This window comes from Chiloscyllium plagiosum, chromosome 13 (assembly GCF_004010195.1).
Source record: "Chiloscyllium plagiosum isolate BGI_BamShark_2017 chromosome 13, ASM401019v2, whole genome shotgun sequence".
NCBI lineage: Eukaryota > Metazoa > Chordata > Chondrichthyes > Orectolobiformes > Hemiscylliidae > Chiloscyllium > Chiloscyllium plagiosum.
Window position 1 is genome coordinate 51902254 of NC_057722.1, and position 13422 is coordinate 51915675.

Genomic DNA, 13422 nt, shown 5'->3' on the forward strand with positions numbered 1-13422 from the left:
CAAAGTAGTACCTTAGCTCTCTACAGGGGAGACATTTAAAATATTCTCCAGCCCTCACGTCTCGGACTCCCAATATATCCCTCAACCCCACATACGCTACTTATGCCCCATAAATACCAACCCATGCAATCTAATGCCCTCTATCCATCCTTCTGAGTCCACCATATGTCCCCTACCCATCTCCATGCCCCCAGTCCACAATGCTAACTTAATGCCTACTTCCACCCATCATTCTTTTCTTCACTTGTGCTGACTCATTGAGTATGCAAAAATTACCATGCACAAAAAAATCTAGATCGATTATTACTTAAATCTAGACACTCAGCATTCCAAAATCTGACTTTAGTGATGCAGCTGGTAAATTAAATGACTGGGTGGCTCTAGGAATGAGGCATGGATAAACAATGGCAAATCCTCAATCACACCCCCAGTGGAAATTAGAAATACCAAGTTTGGGAGCAGGACTTGGGATTCCTGATTTCTTCTAGCATTTTTGCCATACAGACATTATCTACCTTGGAGAAAATTGAGCTTGAATGTTTAAGGTGCTGGATTGAGTGCCAATCAAGCAGACTGCTCTGTCCTGGAGTTCCTTGAGTGTTCCTGGATCCGCATTCATCCAGGAAAGTGAGAAGTACTCTGCCATACTTCTGACTTGTATCTTGCCAGAGATAGACAGACTTTAGGGAGTCAGGAGGTGAGTTATTCATTGCACAATTCCCATCTCAGACTTACTCTTGTAGCTGCAGTATTGATATGGCTGGTGCAGTTAGCTTTCTCGCAAACTAACAAAGTGTTGATAGTGGGGAATTCAGCAATGGCAATGCAATTATATGTCAAAAAGCAATAGTTAGATTCTCTCTTGTTGGAGATGGTCATTCCCTGGCTCAATGTATTTTCTTTGAACAACAATAATATGCTTTATAATTGATGTTTCATATACAGGTAGTTAAGGCATCTCTTGATCAAAGAAATACAAAAATGTTTACAATTGTTTCAAGCCAAACAGGTATATTTACATGAACTGAAGTGTAATTTATTTTCAATATTTTGCACTTCAACATTTAAACTTTTTTTTATCAAACAACCTTGCTTTTGATGGGGATGAAAGGAATCTTGAAGTTCAGCTCATTTCAAAGAACATGTAGTTCTGTAAAGAAAATACAAACATAGGATGGTAAAACTAACTAAAATTTTAACACTGAAATAAAGTTTGATCATAATTGCAACTTACAAGTAAGAAGGCAGCAGCCAGCAAAAGCACTTTTGCGTTTGGATTCATGTTGACTGGAACTATATTGAAAAACATGTAAGTAAATGCACCAGGATCAGTTTTCAATCAAATATCTTAACAAGAGCATAAAACATAACATACAGATCAAATGAGTCTTTTTGTTTTACCTGAACCTCCCTTACTTATCTAACTGTCAAAATAATCTTTTATTCCTTTTTTTGTCATTTATGTATTTAACTTAGTTCCAATGAAGAGTCACTGGACTTGAAGCAGATGTTGCCAGACCTGCCGAGTTTCACTAGCAATCTCTGTTTTTGATTCAGATCTCCAGCACGGGCAGTTCTTTGTTTTATTTATTTAAGTATTTAGCTTCCCTTAAGTGTATCTGTACTATCCACTTCAACAACTTGTGGAAACAAAATCCACATTCTCAATGAATAAAAGCAAAGCATTGTGAATGCTGGAGATCTGAAATAAAATGCAACGTGAAGAAACTCAACAGGTCTGGCAATGTCTGCGGAAAGAGAAGTAGAGTTTTGAATAGAATACGACTCCTCTAAAAATAAGAGTTTCTCTCTCCAGAGATGCTGCCAAACCTGCTGAGTCTCTCCAGCTTTTTGTTTTTATTCCATATCATCGTCACTCTGAGTGCAGATGCTACTTCTGAATTCACAATTTTATTTCTTAATCGGTAAATATTGATCGCCTCCAAAAAACCTTTCAGCATTGTAAAGATCTCTAAGTTTCCATCAGCCTTGTCTTTTGATTAAGTAACTCAGCCTATTCATCATTTCCGGCTATGAATATGCTGACAGTTGTGCTGGCATTCTTGGAATTTTATTATTTTGATGCCTCTACATTATTTTTATGAAATAATGGCCAGATCTGCACACAGTATTCTGAATGTAATCCAAGGTTTAGTACAATTTTTGCCTAACTTCCTACTTTTCCATTCTATATCTATAGAAACTATGTTTGATTTATTTTTAATGTCCTTCTTAAACCACATCCTTACTCAGTGGTTTTTATGTTTGTGCTCCCAGATCAACTGCTTTATCCTAGTTTGTTCCTTGTTTTCCTTGCAATAACCCCTACAAGCTCCATGGAGAATTATTAATTAATCTCCATGTGAAACTTGATGACTATGAGTTCCCTTGGAAACAGGCAATGGCCTGCCCAGCTAGAAAGCATCACTTGAGCCCTTTATAAAGCATCCCATGTATGGGGGAAAAAAAGCATCCTTGAAAGGTCAGTTAGAAATTATCAATAAAGCATTCAGCAATTGATAGTTAAAAACAGAAAAGAAAAAATGTCACAGGGATTTGGTGCTGGGAAAGTCATTTAGTTGCATGTGATAACATCTTCAGAAATAGAAAGAAACAAAAAGCATCCCAATGCACCTGCAGAACTGTCTGTCCCAGGGTAGAAGTAGACTATGTACTCCTTGAGTAGTGGCTCTATTTTGGTGTTCAACAACAAACAATGTTCCTTTCCAGTCCTTTCAGGACTTCCTGAAATATTATGCACTTCCTTATTTTCTTCCCAAATATAATCAACTTATCTGCATTGAAACTATTTTTTCAGTATTTCAGTTCTGCAAATTTCTTAATCTCAACATTTATTTATGTGTCATTTTACAAGTCAACATTGAAAATTCCATGGTGGAAAGGGATTGTAAATTGGTATGGTATAATGGATGCAGGTATTTCCAAATCGTTAAGTCATATAGGATATGAGGACACCATTCATCTGATTTTGCCTGCAACTCTGAAGGAGCTGTCCAAGTAGTTTTATTTTGTGTTCATTCCCCATAATCTGTAATTTATCTATTTATACAATTCTCTCTTGCATGTTCCTATTATATCTGTTTCTGCTACCAACTCAAGCAGTGCATTCCAGTACATCAAACACAATTGTATATAAAAATGATAGAAATTTTCCTCTCCTGTTTATCTGCAATAATTTCAAATCTACCTCTCCTGTAGCTATAAGCCTGCCCACTACTGAAAACTGGTTTTCCTTATTTATTTCATCCAAACCTTTCAAAATTCTACTAAAACATCCTTTAAACTTTACTGCTCTAAAGAGATAATCCTAGCTTCTTTAATCTCTTCAAAAAGTTGCAGTTCTTCATCCCTGGTAACATTCTAGTAAATCTGCTCATCCATACATACCTGTGCTCAGTTCACTATGGGAGTATGAACGTACTCAACATACCCGAACATTCAATATAAAACAGCTCTCCTTATGTTTGTTTAGGAAATATTCATTCTGTAAGGTATTGCCATTTTGTGAAATATAAATCAGCAGTATATAAATATTATCTCAGTACACTGATCAATGTTGTGAAGCAATCAAGGTCTTTCACACCAGGATATGAAATTATACTTTTACTATGCTTGCTTGTTTTGCCTTTAGCAGATATAACTTACTGAACACAGAAGATTTCTTCTATATCAATCACAATATCTTTCGAATTTACTGGAATGACATGATTTGGTATGTTAGGCATTAAAGTTCCAGCAGGAAAGTTTGCATGCCAGAAAACAAACAAGAAAATAAAGTACCCACTGGTCACTATTTTCTACCTAACCAAATAGATAGATGGGAAATTGTATGTTTTGGAGTCTGCTTGTTTCAATATATATTCCTAAAAAGGGAACTTCTGCATTGGGAACACTAAAGAAGTAAGTTGATCTTTGTATAAGGAGTTAGCAAGCTTTATATTGGAATTATAACTGAAAACGAAGGGTCATCAATTTGAAAGGTTGGGTTGAATTTTGTAAAGGTCTGATTGATGTGAGCTATGGTGAGATTTATGCCAGGATTGGGCAGAATCATCAGCAAAGCCTATTTTGACAGCGGGAGCATTTTGGCAAGTGAGTTTCTCACTAAACAGCTGCGAGCTACCAAATAAGGGGTTTTATAACTTCTCAAATATTTACTAATGCCACGACATAACTCATCTATATTCAGCTTCCTATCATACCACAATCACTGAACAAGCTACATGTTAAGAACCTACAACATGGAAGCCAGAGCAGGATTCTGATGACTTTAGTTTGCTACTGGCTACAGAGAGCCTCTCTGTTGCTCAACACCAAATACCATCTCAGGGCATGACTCACAGCCACCAGCCACATCCCTTGTCCACTAACATTGGCATTCAACATTTGCCAACCTCTCCTGACTGTCATGGCATCTCTTGGATCCCATTGCAGGCTGCTCAGGAAGGACAGATTTACTTTGAAGGATGTATCAGCAACTAGCTTTGAAAGGCTGCTCCAAGGACAGCTCGTGCATGGACAGGCACTTACATCTCAGGGCTGCTCACCTGCTCTCAATGCAAGCTCACTAGTACCAACCACCATTCCTGCCTTGCTTTGCCTTGTTGTGCCAACCAGCACAGTCACACAACCAGGCACAAATAGTCCTGTGAGTCTATAGTGGCTAATCGGGGGCTATGATTGGGGAGATGTCTCATCAGGGCCTGTCTGATTAGGTCATAGAGATCTACAGCACAGGAAAAAAAATCCCCTCTGCCCATTGCATCCATGCTAGTTAAAGCAACCACCTCAAGTGAATGGGCCGTGGTCAGTCTGTTAGGTCTGTCTATAGAAACTAAGAGGAAAAGAGGTTTGTTGGGGAGTAGCAATGTTTCATGCAATGGGGTGCAGATGTGTACATCTCTTTAGCAGACTGGTGGTGCTGGTATCTGGCTCTCCATTACGGCTGCTAATCTGTCCATGGAGGCAGCCAGATGATTATATGACTCACTGCACTCCTGCAGCTTCTGGGCAATGAAGGGTGGGACTAGATTGGGTTAGGATATCTGGTCAGCGTGGATGAGTTGGACCGAAGGGTCTGTTTCTGTGCTGTACATCTCTATGACTCTATGACTCTAAGACACACTTACCTGTCTGCTGCTCCTGTGCCTCCCTGTGCATTGTGCCAAAGCTCCCGATTACTGACATCACAGAATGCTGTCCTGCCTGGAACTGAGCAGGTGCTTGGTCTCTGATCAAGAACTAGTGCACTGAAGCATTTCTTCCTCAACCAACTATGGAGTGTCACAATGAGGTCCTCACCTGATTGTGCCCTCAAATTTTCTAACACTAACGTTTCCACAACAATATCAATATCTGAGCTGGTGGAAAGTGGAAGGGACAACCTTGCTGATGCTTCCCCTGAGGCCTCCATATTCCCTTCTCTGGAGGTCAAGGATATGGCTTATGGGGGAATCATCCATTTCTCTGCAGAGGTGGGGGGGGGGGGGGGGCATCCCAGTAGGAGCTGAAGCCTAAAGAGAGACAGAACTGCCACTGACAATTATTACAGTTGGTGTGCAATGAGACAGTAGGATTAATGTGGGGCTTGCAGTGGAATGAAGAGTAATATTATTTCTTCAACCTGTTCAGAGATGTTATTACATATTTCCACACTGTCGGGAATCTAATCTAATCTAATCTAATCTCGAGAGCCACCTCCATGCTTACTCAGTTGGAGGAACATGGATGCCTCAGCATCTCCACAGGAGCTTTCCTGGTCTTTTCCTGCAAGAGCCAGAATTCATAGGGGATGAAGAGTCAAATGTTAGGCACCCTTCCACCCATCTGGTCCCTTTCTGTCTTAATGTGAGCTGTCTTCCCCTGGAATGAGAACAAGGAAGTGCTGGAGAGAGGTGAAAATGGCAGGTGTAGGCGGTTAAAATGTAGTGTGGTGTTCTGGACGAGAGAGTAGGCAGTGCAGAGGCCTTTGGAGGTAATGGTGTAAAAGGTTGGAGGGGAACAAGAGCCAGTGAGAGAGGATATTGTGGGCAATATTGAGAGTGATACAGTGTGATCCTTGGTGGGAGGTAGGTTAATAGCAGAGATAAGAGTGAGTGTGAGGTAGCAGAGAGGCATGTGGTACTTATCCTGGCAACTCACATCACTGCTGGCCATTCCTCTACACTGTGGAGGTGGCAATGACCTACATGCCAACCTCAGACCAGGCTGCCAGAGTTGGGTGACATGATGTCTTCTGTTATTCCTCCAGGAAGAGGATGCCCCTGATTTGCTCCACTCCCTTCACTGGGGCCTCCAGAATACATCAGAGAATCATGGCACAATCTTCACTGTCTCCAATATGTTCAGGTGATGTCCTTGACTGAGTAGTTTCGGAATGCCAGTCCTTGTCTGGGTGCACAGCAACCTTTTAAATATGGTGCAGGTGCCAAATCTTTCAGCAGATACTTAGTGAATGATGAGCTGCTCCAGGAATTATGTGCCGTAAATTGGGGATAGAATCAGACATGGAGATGATATTGAGGTGGGATAGGTAGTTAATAAGACACGTTTGATAAGTTACTGTGAGAAATCTCTCTAGATTCACAGTGAAAATGCCTTCAAAAAACTAAACACAACTTGCACAGCCAAAAAAAAAATACATTACCCCAATAAAACTGTTCTCTATCTCCAGATACTGCCAAACTTGAGTATTACCAGCATTTGCTGATTTAATTTCAGATTTCCAGCAACTGCAATATTTTGCTTTTGTATTAAGGTTTGATTTGAATCCTTTCGCTCAAAAGCACTAACACAAAAACACAATATTCCTTACCTAAAATATGAATGTCATTATTTTTTAATTATTAAGGGCCGTATTGCCCATCAAGTGTTCAACTACCTATGGAAGCACCATCATTCTGATTGTAATGGAATTTGTGCAATATCTTTTGCATCATTGCCTTAGTGTTGATTTTGCACTTGATTATAATCAAAGTATTGCCACTAAAGAAAACGTTGATGCAATTTCATTGCATTCTTGTATAAACACAAGGCAAAACATCAGATCAGGTGTCATGTGATAAAAATTGGAGTTTTTAAATCAATAAATGTTTAAACTTCTGTTAACTATTCCTTATTAAATGTTCTTACAGTCTACTCCAAAGTATTCATGGTCCATATTGTATTCTGAATTGTATCCTTGCCACCGTTTCCAGATTGATCCCAAATGGTTCCCAATCTTGGATGTAATCTGTAATGTTATGGACATGTTATTTACAGATGGGAATGGTAAGACTATAATTGATACCAAAGTGTCTGTTATATTGTCATAAAATTGCAACACATCTTCACATTGTTTAGCAGTATCTTGTGAACCAATACGAACCGTGACCATTTTAAAATTTGATAGTTATAAGTAATTTTAACTGCTAACAAACAAATAAATCTATTAGAAATGAAACTTTCTTATAAATGAGTGACAAAATTCCCCCCAAATTGGAGAAAACATGAAGGAAATAAACTCTGCTGCTATTTTAAATGTCTCAAACTCCAACAATTTATTATTTTTGGATTGATGATCTGAGATGGACTAATCATATTTCTGTCTTTCTTTACAGTTTAATATCTAGTTCAGCATGAGACTTCTAGACACTCATTTGATGGAGATGTTCATGGGAAGAAGGGCTCATGCCCGAAACGTCGATTCTCGTGCTCCTTGGATGCTGCCTGACCTGCTGCGCTTTTCCAGCAACACATTTTCAGCCATGGTGATTCAATGGCAATTATAATTCATGTCACTCATCAGCCCAAATCTGAATGTTGTCCACCCATGATGCAAGCAGACAATGTTAACTGCAAATGGATCTGAATACTGTAATCATCAGCAAGCATCCCTACTTTTGGTCTTATGAGACTTAGTCTGTAATAGGGAAGGTATGAGTATATTCAGAAAAATACCTTTGGCTGACTCGGTATCATTCTAATTATGTTGAGTGTTAGTACCTTAAATTCCTGGTCTGAATAACAACGGCAAGGACAACAGGAGCCATGAATTTTCATAATCCCATGTCCATTCTTATCACAGATTTCCAACAATGGTGTGAACATGCTCCATCTGAAGCCAGGGACACAAAGGAACACATTCACTTTAGGGCTCAGTACTTGTTCAGCATTCTGTAGACTAATATAACCTGGATGGATGCAAAGTCAAACTGTTTCAACAGTTGTTTATCTTTTCACCTTCCTCCAAATGCTACAGTTTATAAATAGGTATCCTTCTACAATAGATCTAAATTCCTGCATGATGAATTAATTGCTAACTCATTTTACACAGACTCCTTAATGTTGCTGCAGAGAAGTATTTTCATCCTGATTTGCTTGTGTTCGTGCATGCACGATAGGAAAACTATACAATTTCTGCAGCACTTAGTCATGTCCTCATAAAATGTGATACCATTTAGCTATTAACTGTATTAAACTATCCCTGTTCTGCAGAAGTCATATCAGACAAGAAATGTCAACTCTGCTTCTGTCTGCACAGATGTTGCCAGACTAGCTGAGATTTTCCAGAATTGTCTATTTTTATTTCACTTATCTAGTATCCACAGTATTATGCTTTTCACGCTGTAAGCCAATTAATTTTATAGTAAAAATGCAGATTAGAAAGTTCTGACTTAATTATGTTTTGTATGATGAGGTGGATGCAGTAAATCAATAGGGGAAATTGATTTGATAAACTGTTTCTCTGCTTTGTGTAATAACAGCAATAATTTGTGTTTCTATAGCACCTTTAACAATGTAAAACCATTCAGGAGTATTATTAAATAGAATTTTTTGTCAGAAATATAAAGAGGCAGAGTAATTTAAAATAGGACTTTCAGAACTTAGGGTTGCGGGAGCTGGAGGCATGGTTGCCACCTGTGAAGAGATTAAATTTGGGAAACTCTCAAGGCCAGAATCGGAAGATATTTCGGAGGATTGTAGGTTTGAAGGAGATACAGAGCTGCTGGAGAGCAAGACCATGGAGGGATTTGAAAGTATGGATGAGGAATTTAAAGGTGAGGCCATTGCTTAACAAGAAGTCAAAGAAGATCAGTAAGTAAAAAGGTGATGAGTGAACAGGACATAGTGCAAATTAGGATATGGTAAATAGTGTCTTGGATGAACTCAGGTTTACAAAGCGTAGCAAGTTGGAGGCCTCTTGGGAGTGCAGTGGAACACTCAAATCTAAAGCTAACAAAAGCACAACTGAGGGTTTCAGCACCAGATGATTAAGACAGGGGTAGATTTCATCAGAGTTATGAAGTGGAACTATGTTGTCTTTGTGATAGCATAAACATATCTTTGAAAGTTTGCCTCGGGATCAAATATTGTGAAACTGTCTGGTTCAACCTCACAAGGACAGAGATGGTGCTGGTGGCTAAGGAATGGAGTTTGCAACAGGGAGAGAAGCCAATAGCTTAATATTTCACTCCAGGGAAATGATAAAAGCATTTGAACCCATGATGCTGCAACTTAATTGAACTAAACAATTAGACATACAATTAGAAATATAATAATGCGTGCAATTCTTGGCTCCCTCCTATCAGAAGGATGTTATGAATCTTGAAAGGGTTCAGAAAAGTTTACAAGGATGTTACTGAGGTTGGAGGATTTGGGCTATGGGGAGAGGCTGAATAGGCTGGGGCTGTTTTCCCTGGAGCATTGGAGGCTGAAGTGTGACCTTATAGAGATTTATAAAATCATGAAGGGCATGGATAGGATAAATAGACAAGATCTTTTCCCTGTGATGGGGGAGTCCAGAACTAGAGGGCATAGGGTTAGGGCGAGAGGGGAAAGATATAAAAGGGACCTAAGGGGCAATGTTTTTATGCAGACCGTGGTGCGTATATGGAGTGAGCTGCCAGAGGAAGTGATGGTGGCTGGTGCAATTGCAGCATTTAAAAAGCATCTGGATGGGTATATGAATAGGAAAGGTTTAGAGGGATATGAGCCAAGTGCTGGCAAATGGGACTAGATTAGGTTTGGATATCTGTTCGGCATGGATGAGTTTGACCGAAGGGTCTGCTTCCATACTGTGCATCTCTATGATTCTATAATTGTCCTTGTAGTGGTTAAGATAAATAAGAGCAAAGCCTGATAAGACTTACCTCTGCTTAATTGCACCAATTTGTTCTTTCTGTGCATTGAACACATTTATCTCCATTAGGCAGCATCCACAACAGCAGGCATCTACCCGGAAAGGTCTGGCAAAGTGCAGTACCTCCTCTGATTGTAGGTTATAGATCTTTATGCAACAGGACCGAGCTGCACCACACAAGTTCAAACACAGGCAAGTAGTATCTGAAGAAGATATAGAACTGATGAAAGTTCATTAAGGGGTATAATGTTCTTTCAAATATTCAGTTAACATTGTTTTCCAGGTTTCAAATGAAAAATTTCTTATGACTCTATTTCCTACTGGAGCTGCTTTCCCTGGGTTCAGTGTTAACTCTTCAGGATTCTTAGCATGTAGTATGCATAAACTATAGCGCTTCAGTTTCCCATTGTGTTTTGGAGTGTACAACTTTCAATCCCAAAGGAACTAAAACTCACCTTTAAGAATAACCTGAAGCCAAAAGTATATCCCCAGAAAAGTTCCCAGCACAAGGAACTATTGTAATGCTATAAACAAAAGGTCTCAAATCTCGTTGACATTCTACCCTAAATTCCCTTAAATATTTGCACAATTTTCAATGTGTATTCTGTCAGATTTATTTCAATTTCCTCTTCATTCATACAACTCATTTTCATTTCTACACAGTAATTTTTTTGTCAATTCTATTGTTGTTTCACCCAAAACATTACCTTCTGATGCTATGTACAGTTGTTCACCTTTTTGAGAGGTGATAATGTATGTTCTGCCAGGGTCACAGGTAAGACCTGAAATGGAAATGGAGCAATGATAGATTATCAGCAAATGCTCCAGACTAAATATCATCACAACTTCTACATTATAATTAAGTAAAAAAATTATCAAACATAGTAAATGAAGGTTAGTCAACTTCATTTTGTATTTATTCCCAATATGCATTTTGTGGTGGTGATCTTGTCTCATAAACTTGATTGAGTTTTCTGAGGAAGTGACAAAGATCATGGATGAAGGTAGGGTAGTAGATGTTGTATACATAGACTTTACTAAAGTATTTGTCAAGGCCCCTTATGGTAAGCCGGTCCAGAAGATTAAGTCTTATGGAATCCATTGTGTACCTTGTATCTGTAGATGAAGCTTCTGTGGTGCCATGGCCTTGTTTCTGGAGAAACCAGTACCCTCACCAGTTTCCAAAATGTTGTACTAATCAGCAAGCAGGAGAAACTGAGGAGATTCCTGTATAACCTGCCTGGTTCTCCTATTCTGGGTAGCAGTCACCCTTTCCCTCTCTGCTGGCATGCTCCTAACCTGTGGTGACCACATTCTTGGATGTGCTATCCATGCAATCCTCTGCCTCGCGGATTCATGTTCGAGACTCCAGCCACTGCTCATGTTCCAAGACCAGGTGTTTAAGCCAGTGACACTGTACAGATGTGTTTGTCTATGGAAAATAGTATGTCCATGACCTCACACATGCCATGGAATGTACATTCCCCTTGACCCAGCTGACCCGTCATCTTGTAACGCTAAAACTACTTGTTACCCTAAGTATAAATATAAACATATGATTAAAATCTTACTAGTAACAACTTTATTTTGCCTATGTTAATTTAATTTTCCTTTGGTTTCCCTTATTATTTTATTTAACTTTGGCTTGATTTAACTTTACTTTCCATTTGATAGTTTTCCTTACTGAAATCTATGTAGATACTCCTTCTTGAAAAATTATCTTTTTTCTAGTATTAAGCTATTTAAACTCACTCCCTAAAAGTAGTTTCTCACCAACTAATGCACCTCAGGTTTTCCTATGATATGGCTCTTGGATTTTTAGCCTAGTTGCTGAGTAGCCCTGAGTGGATAGGTCTACCAAGATCCAGTTGTCTCTGCTCCCAGAGAGAAGATACTGAGCCTCACACTATCTTTATCCGCTGCCAGGTACAGGTTTATCCTGCAGGTCTGGGCTGTCTCCTCTGCCAGAATGTTCCTAGCCTTGTTATCCCATTGTCATCCAATCCCTTGTTCAAAAAAATCTGCCTTCGAACACTGCTAAATAAAAGATTAAAATTTTTGCTTTGCTTCTTAATCCATGCTTTCTCTAATTTTTCTTAACTCTTCTACCACACCTTGATTTGTTTTCTTTCTTTTGTGCACATTACATTAAAGCTGCTTGGTAGGTATAAACTGTTCACAATCTTGAAGACTATTATATAGAAAACTGAATGCAATTTGCAATTGAGCTTTAGATTACTTTACTTTAGATTACTTACAGTGTGGAAACAGGCCCTTTGGCCCAACAAGTCCACACCGACCCTCTGAAGCGCAACCCACCCAGACCCATTCCCCTACATTTACCCCTTTACCTAACACTACGGGCCATTTAGCATGGCCAATTCACCTAACCTGCACATTTTTGGATTGTGGGAGGAAACCGGAGCACCCAGAGCTATCTGATATTTCTCAATGGTCTAAAACTATTTAAACACTGTACGTTACTAATGCTATAAATGCATGCTGCACAAAGTAACTGATTTAAGAAAATTCTATACGCGCCTTGGTATTCAGCCTTTGCTGTGATACAAAGCTGATAGAGTTTGAAGAGTGGCTGTAATCCAAGAAATTCCTGCATGGTCCCACATCCTTTTACATCCTTCGGGAGTGAAGACGTGTGAAAACACTCTTCTGTTTTGGAATCATTAAATTGCATCTGAAAGGAACACTCTTCATTTGTGTTCTCAAAATTTCCATCAGCAATTTTCTCATCCAATACTCTTGATTTTTCTGAATTAATCCTGCTCGAGTCAAAGTGTTGCCATGTAGCACCTGAAAGTACAGTATTATCCGATAGTTCATCAGTTTGTTCATTTTTCTTTCTTTCTAGTCTACCTAAAAGATTTTCAATGTGTTTTTCCCTTTCTAAAAATCCAAAAGGGGCAGGTTGTGTGGTTACTGCAGCCATTTCTGCCTGCTTCTTCACATTTGTTTAAAAAAAACCTCTCAAACTTGCTATCAGATTACCAGAGTTACCATCACAACAGACTGGATTTTCATTGTTTTTGTAATAAAAGACTCACTCAAGCAAAAAGGCGAACTCTTCCTCAGGAGGGCAACAGCAATGTTAACAAAGCCCTTCAGAAAAGAAAGACAACATTGAATATATTAGAATAAATTGTGGGACAGAGAAAAGATTCCCAAGAAGTTCTGTTCAATTTCACAAGTCTGTGAGGTAAAGTAAGCTTGCACATTTAGTTATAGGACAATTAAGAATAAACACTGACAACAAAATTCTATGA

At 39.0% G+C, this 13422-nt stretch overlaps 1 protein-coding gene across 1 annotated transcript; it reads right to left on the minus strand.

The window, feature by feature from the left end:
- Positions 1-695: 695 nt before the first annotated feature.
- On the minus strand, positions 696-13088 carry LOC122556322 (phospholipid scramblase family member 5). Its single transcript, XM_043702947.1, has 7 exons — positions 12683-13088; positions 10849-10923; positions 10152-10344; positions 8005-8116; positions 7153-7252; positions 1235-1293; positions 696-1150 (listed from the first exon to the last, which is right to left on the minus strand). The coding sequence occupies exons 1-7, from the start codon at positions 13086-13088 to the stop codon at positions 1124-1126; spliced, it is 972 nt and encodes a 323-aa protein (XP_043558882.1). The 3' UTR covers positions 696-1123.
- Positions 13089-13422: the final 334 nt, after the last annotated feature.

Coding starts and splice junctions, on each gene's coding strand:
- LOC122556322 (XM_043702947.1), bottom strand. CDS start 13,088: ATGGCTGCAGTAACCACACAACCTGCCCCTTTTGGATTTTTAGAAAGG. Junction 1,294..7,152: donor TGAATACTTTGGAGTAGACT/GTAAGAACATTT, acceptor TTTTCAATATAG/TTCCAGTCAACATGAATCCA. Junction 1,151..1,234: donor TGGCTGCTGCCTTCTTACTT/GTAAGTTGCAAT, acceptor TTTTCTTTACAG/AACTACATGTTCTTTGAAAT.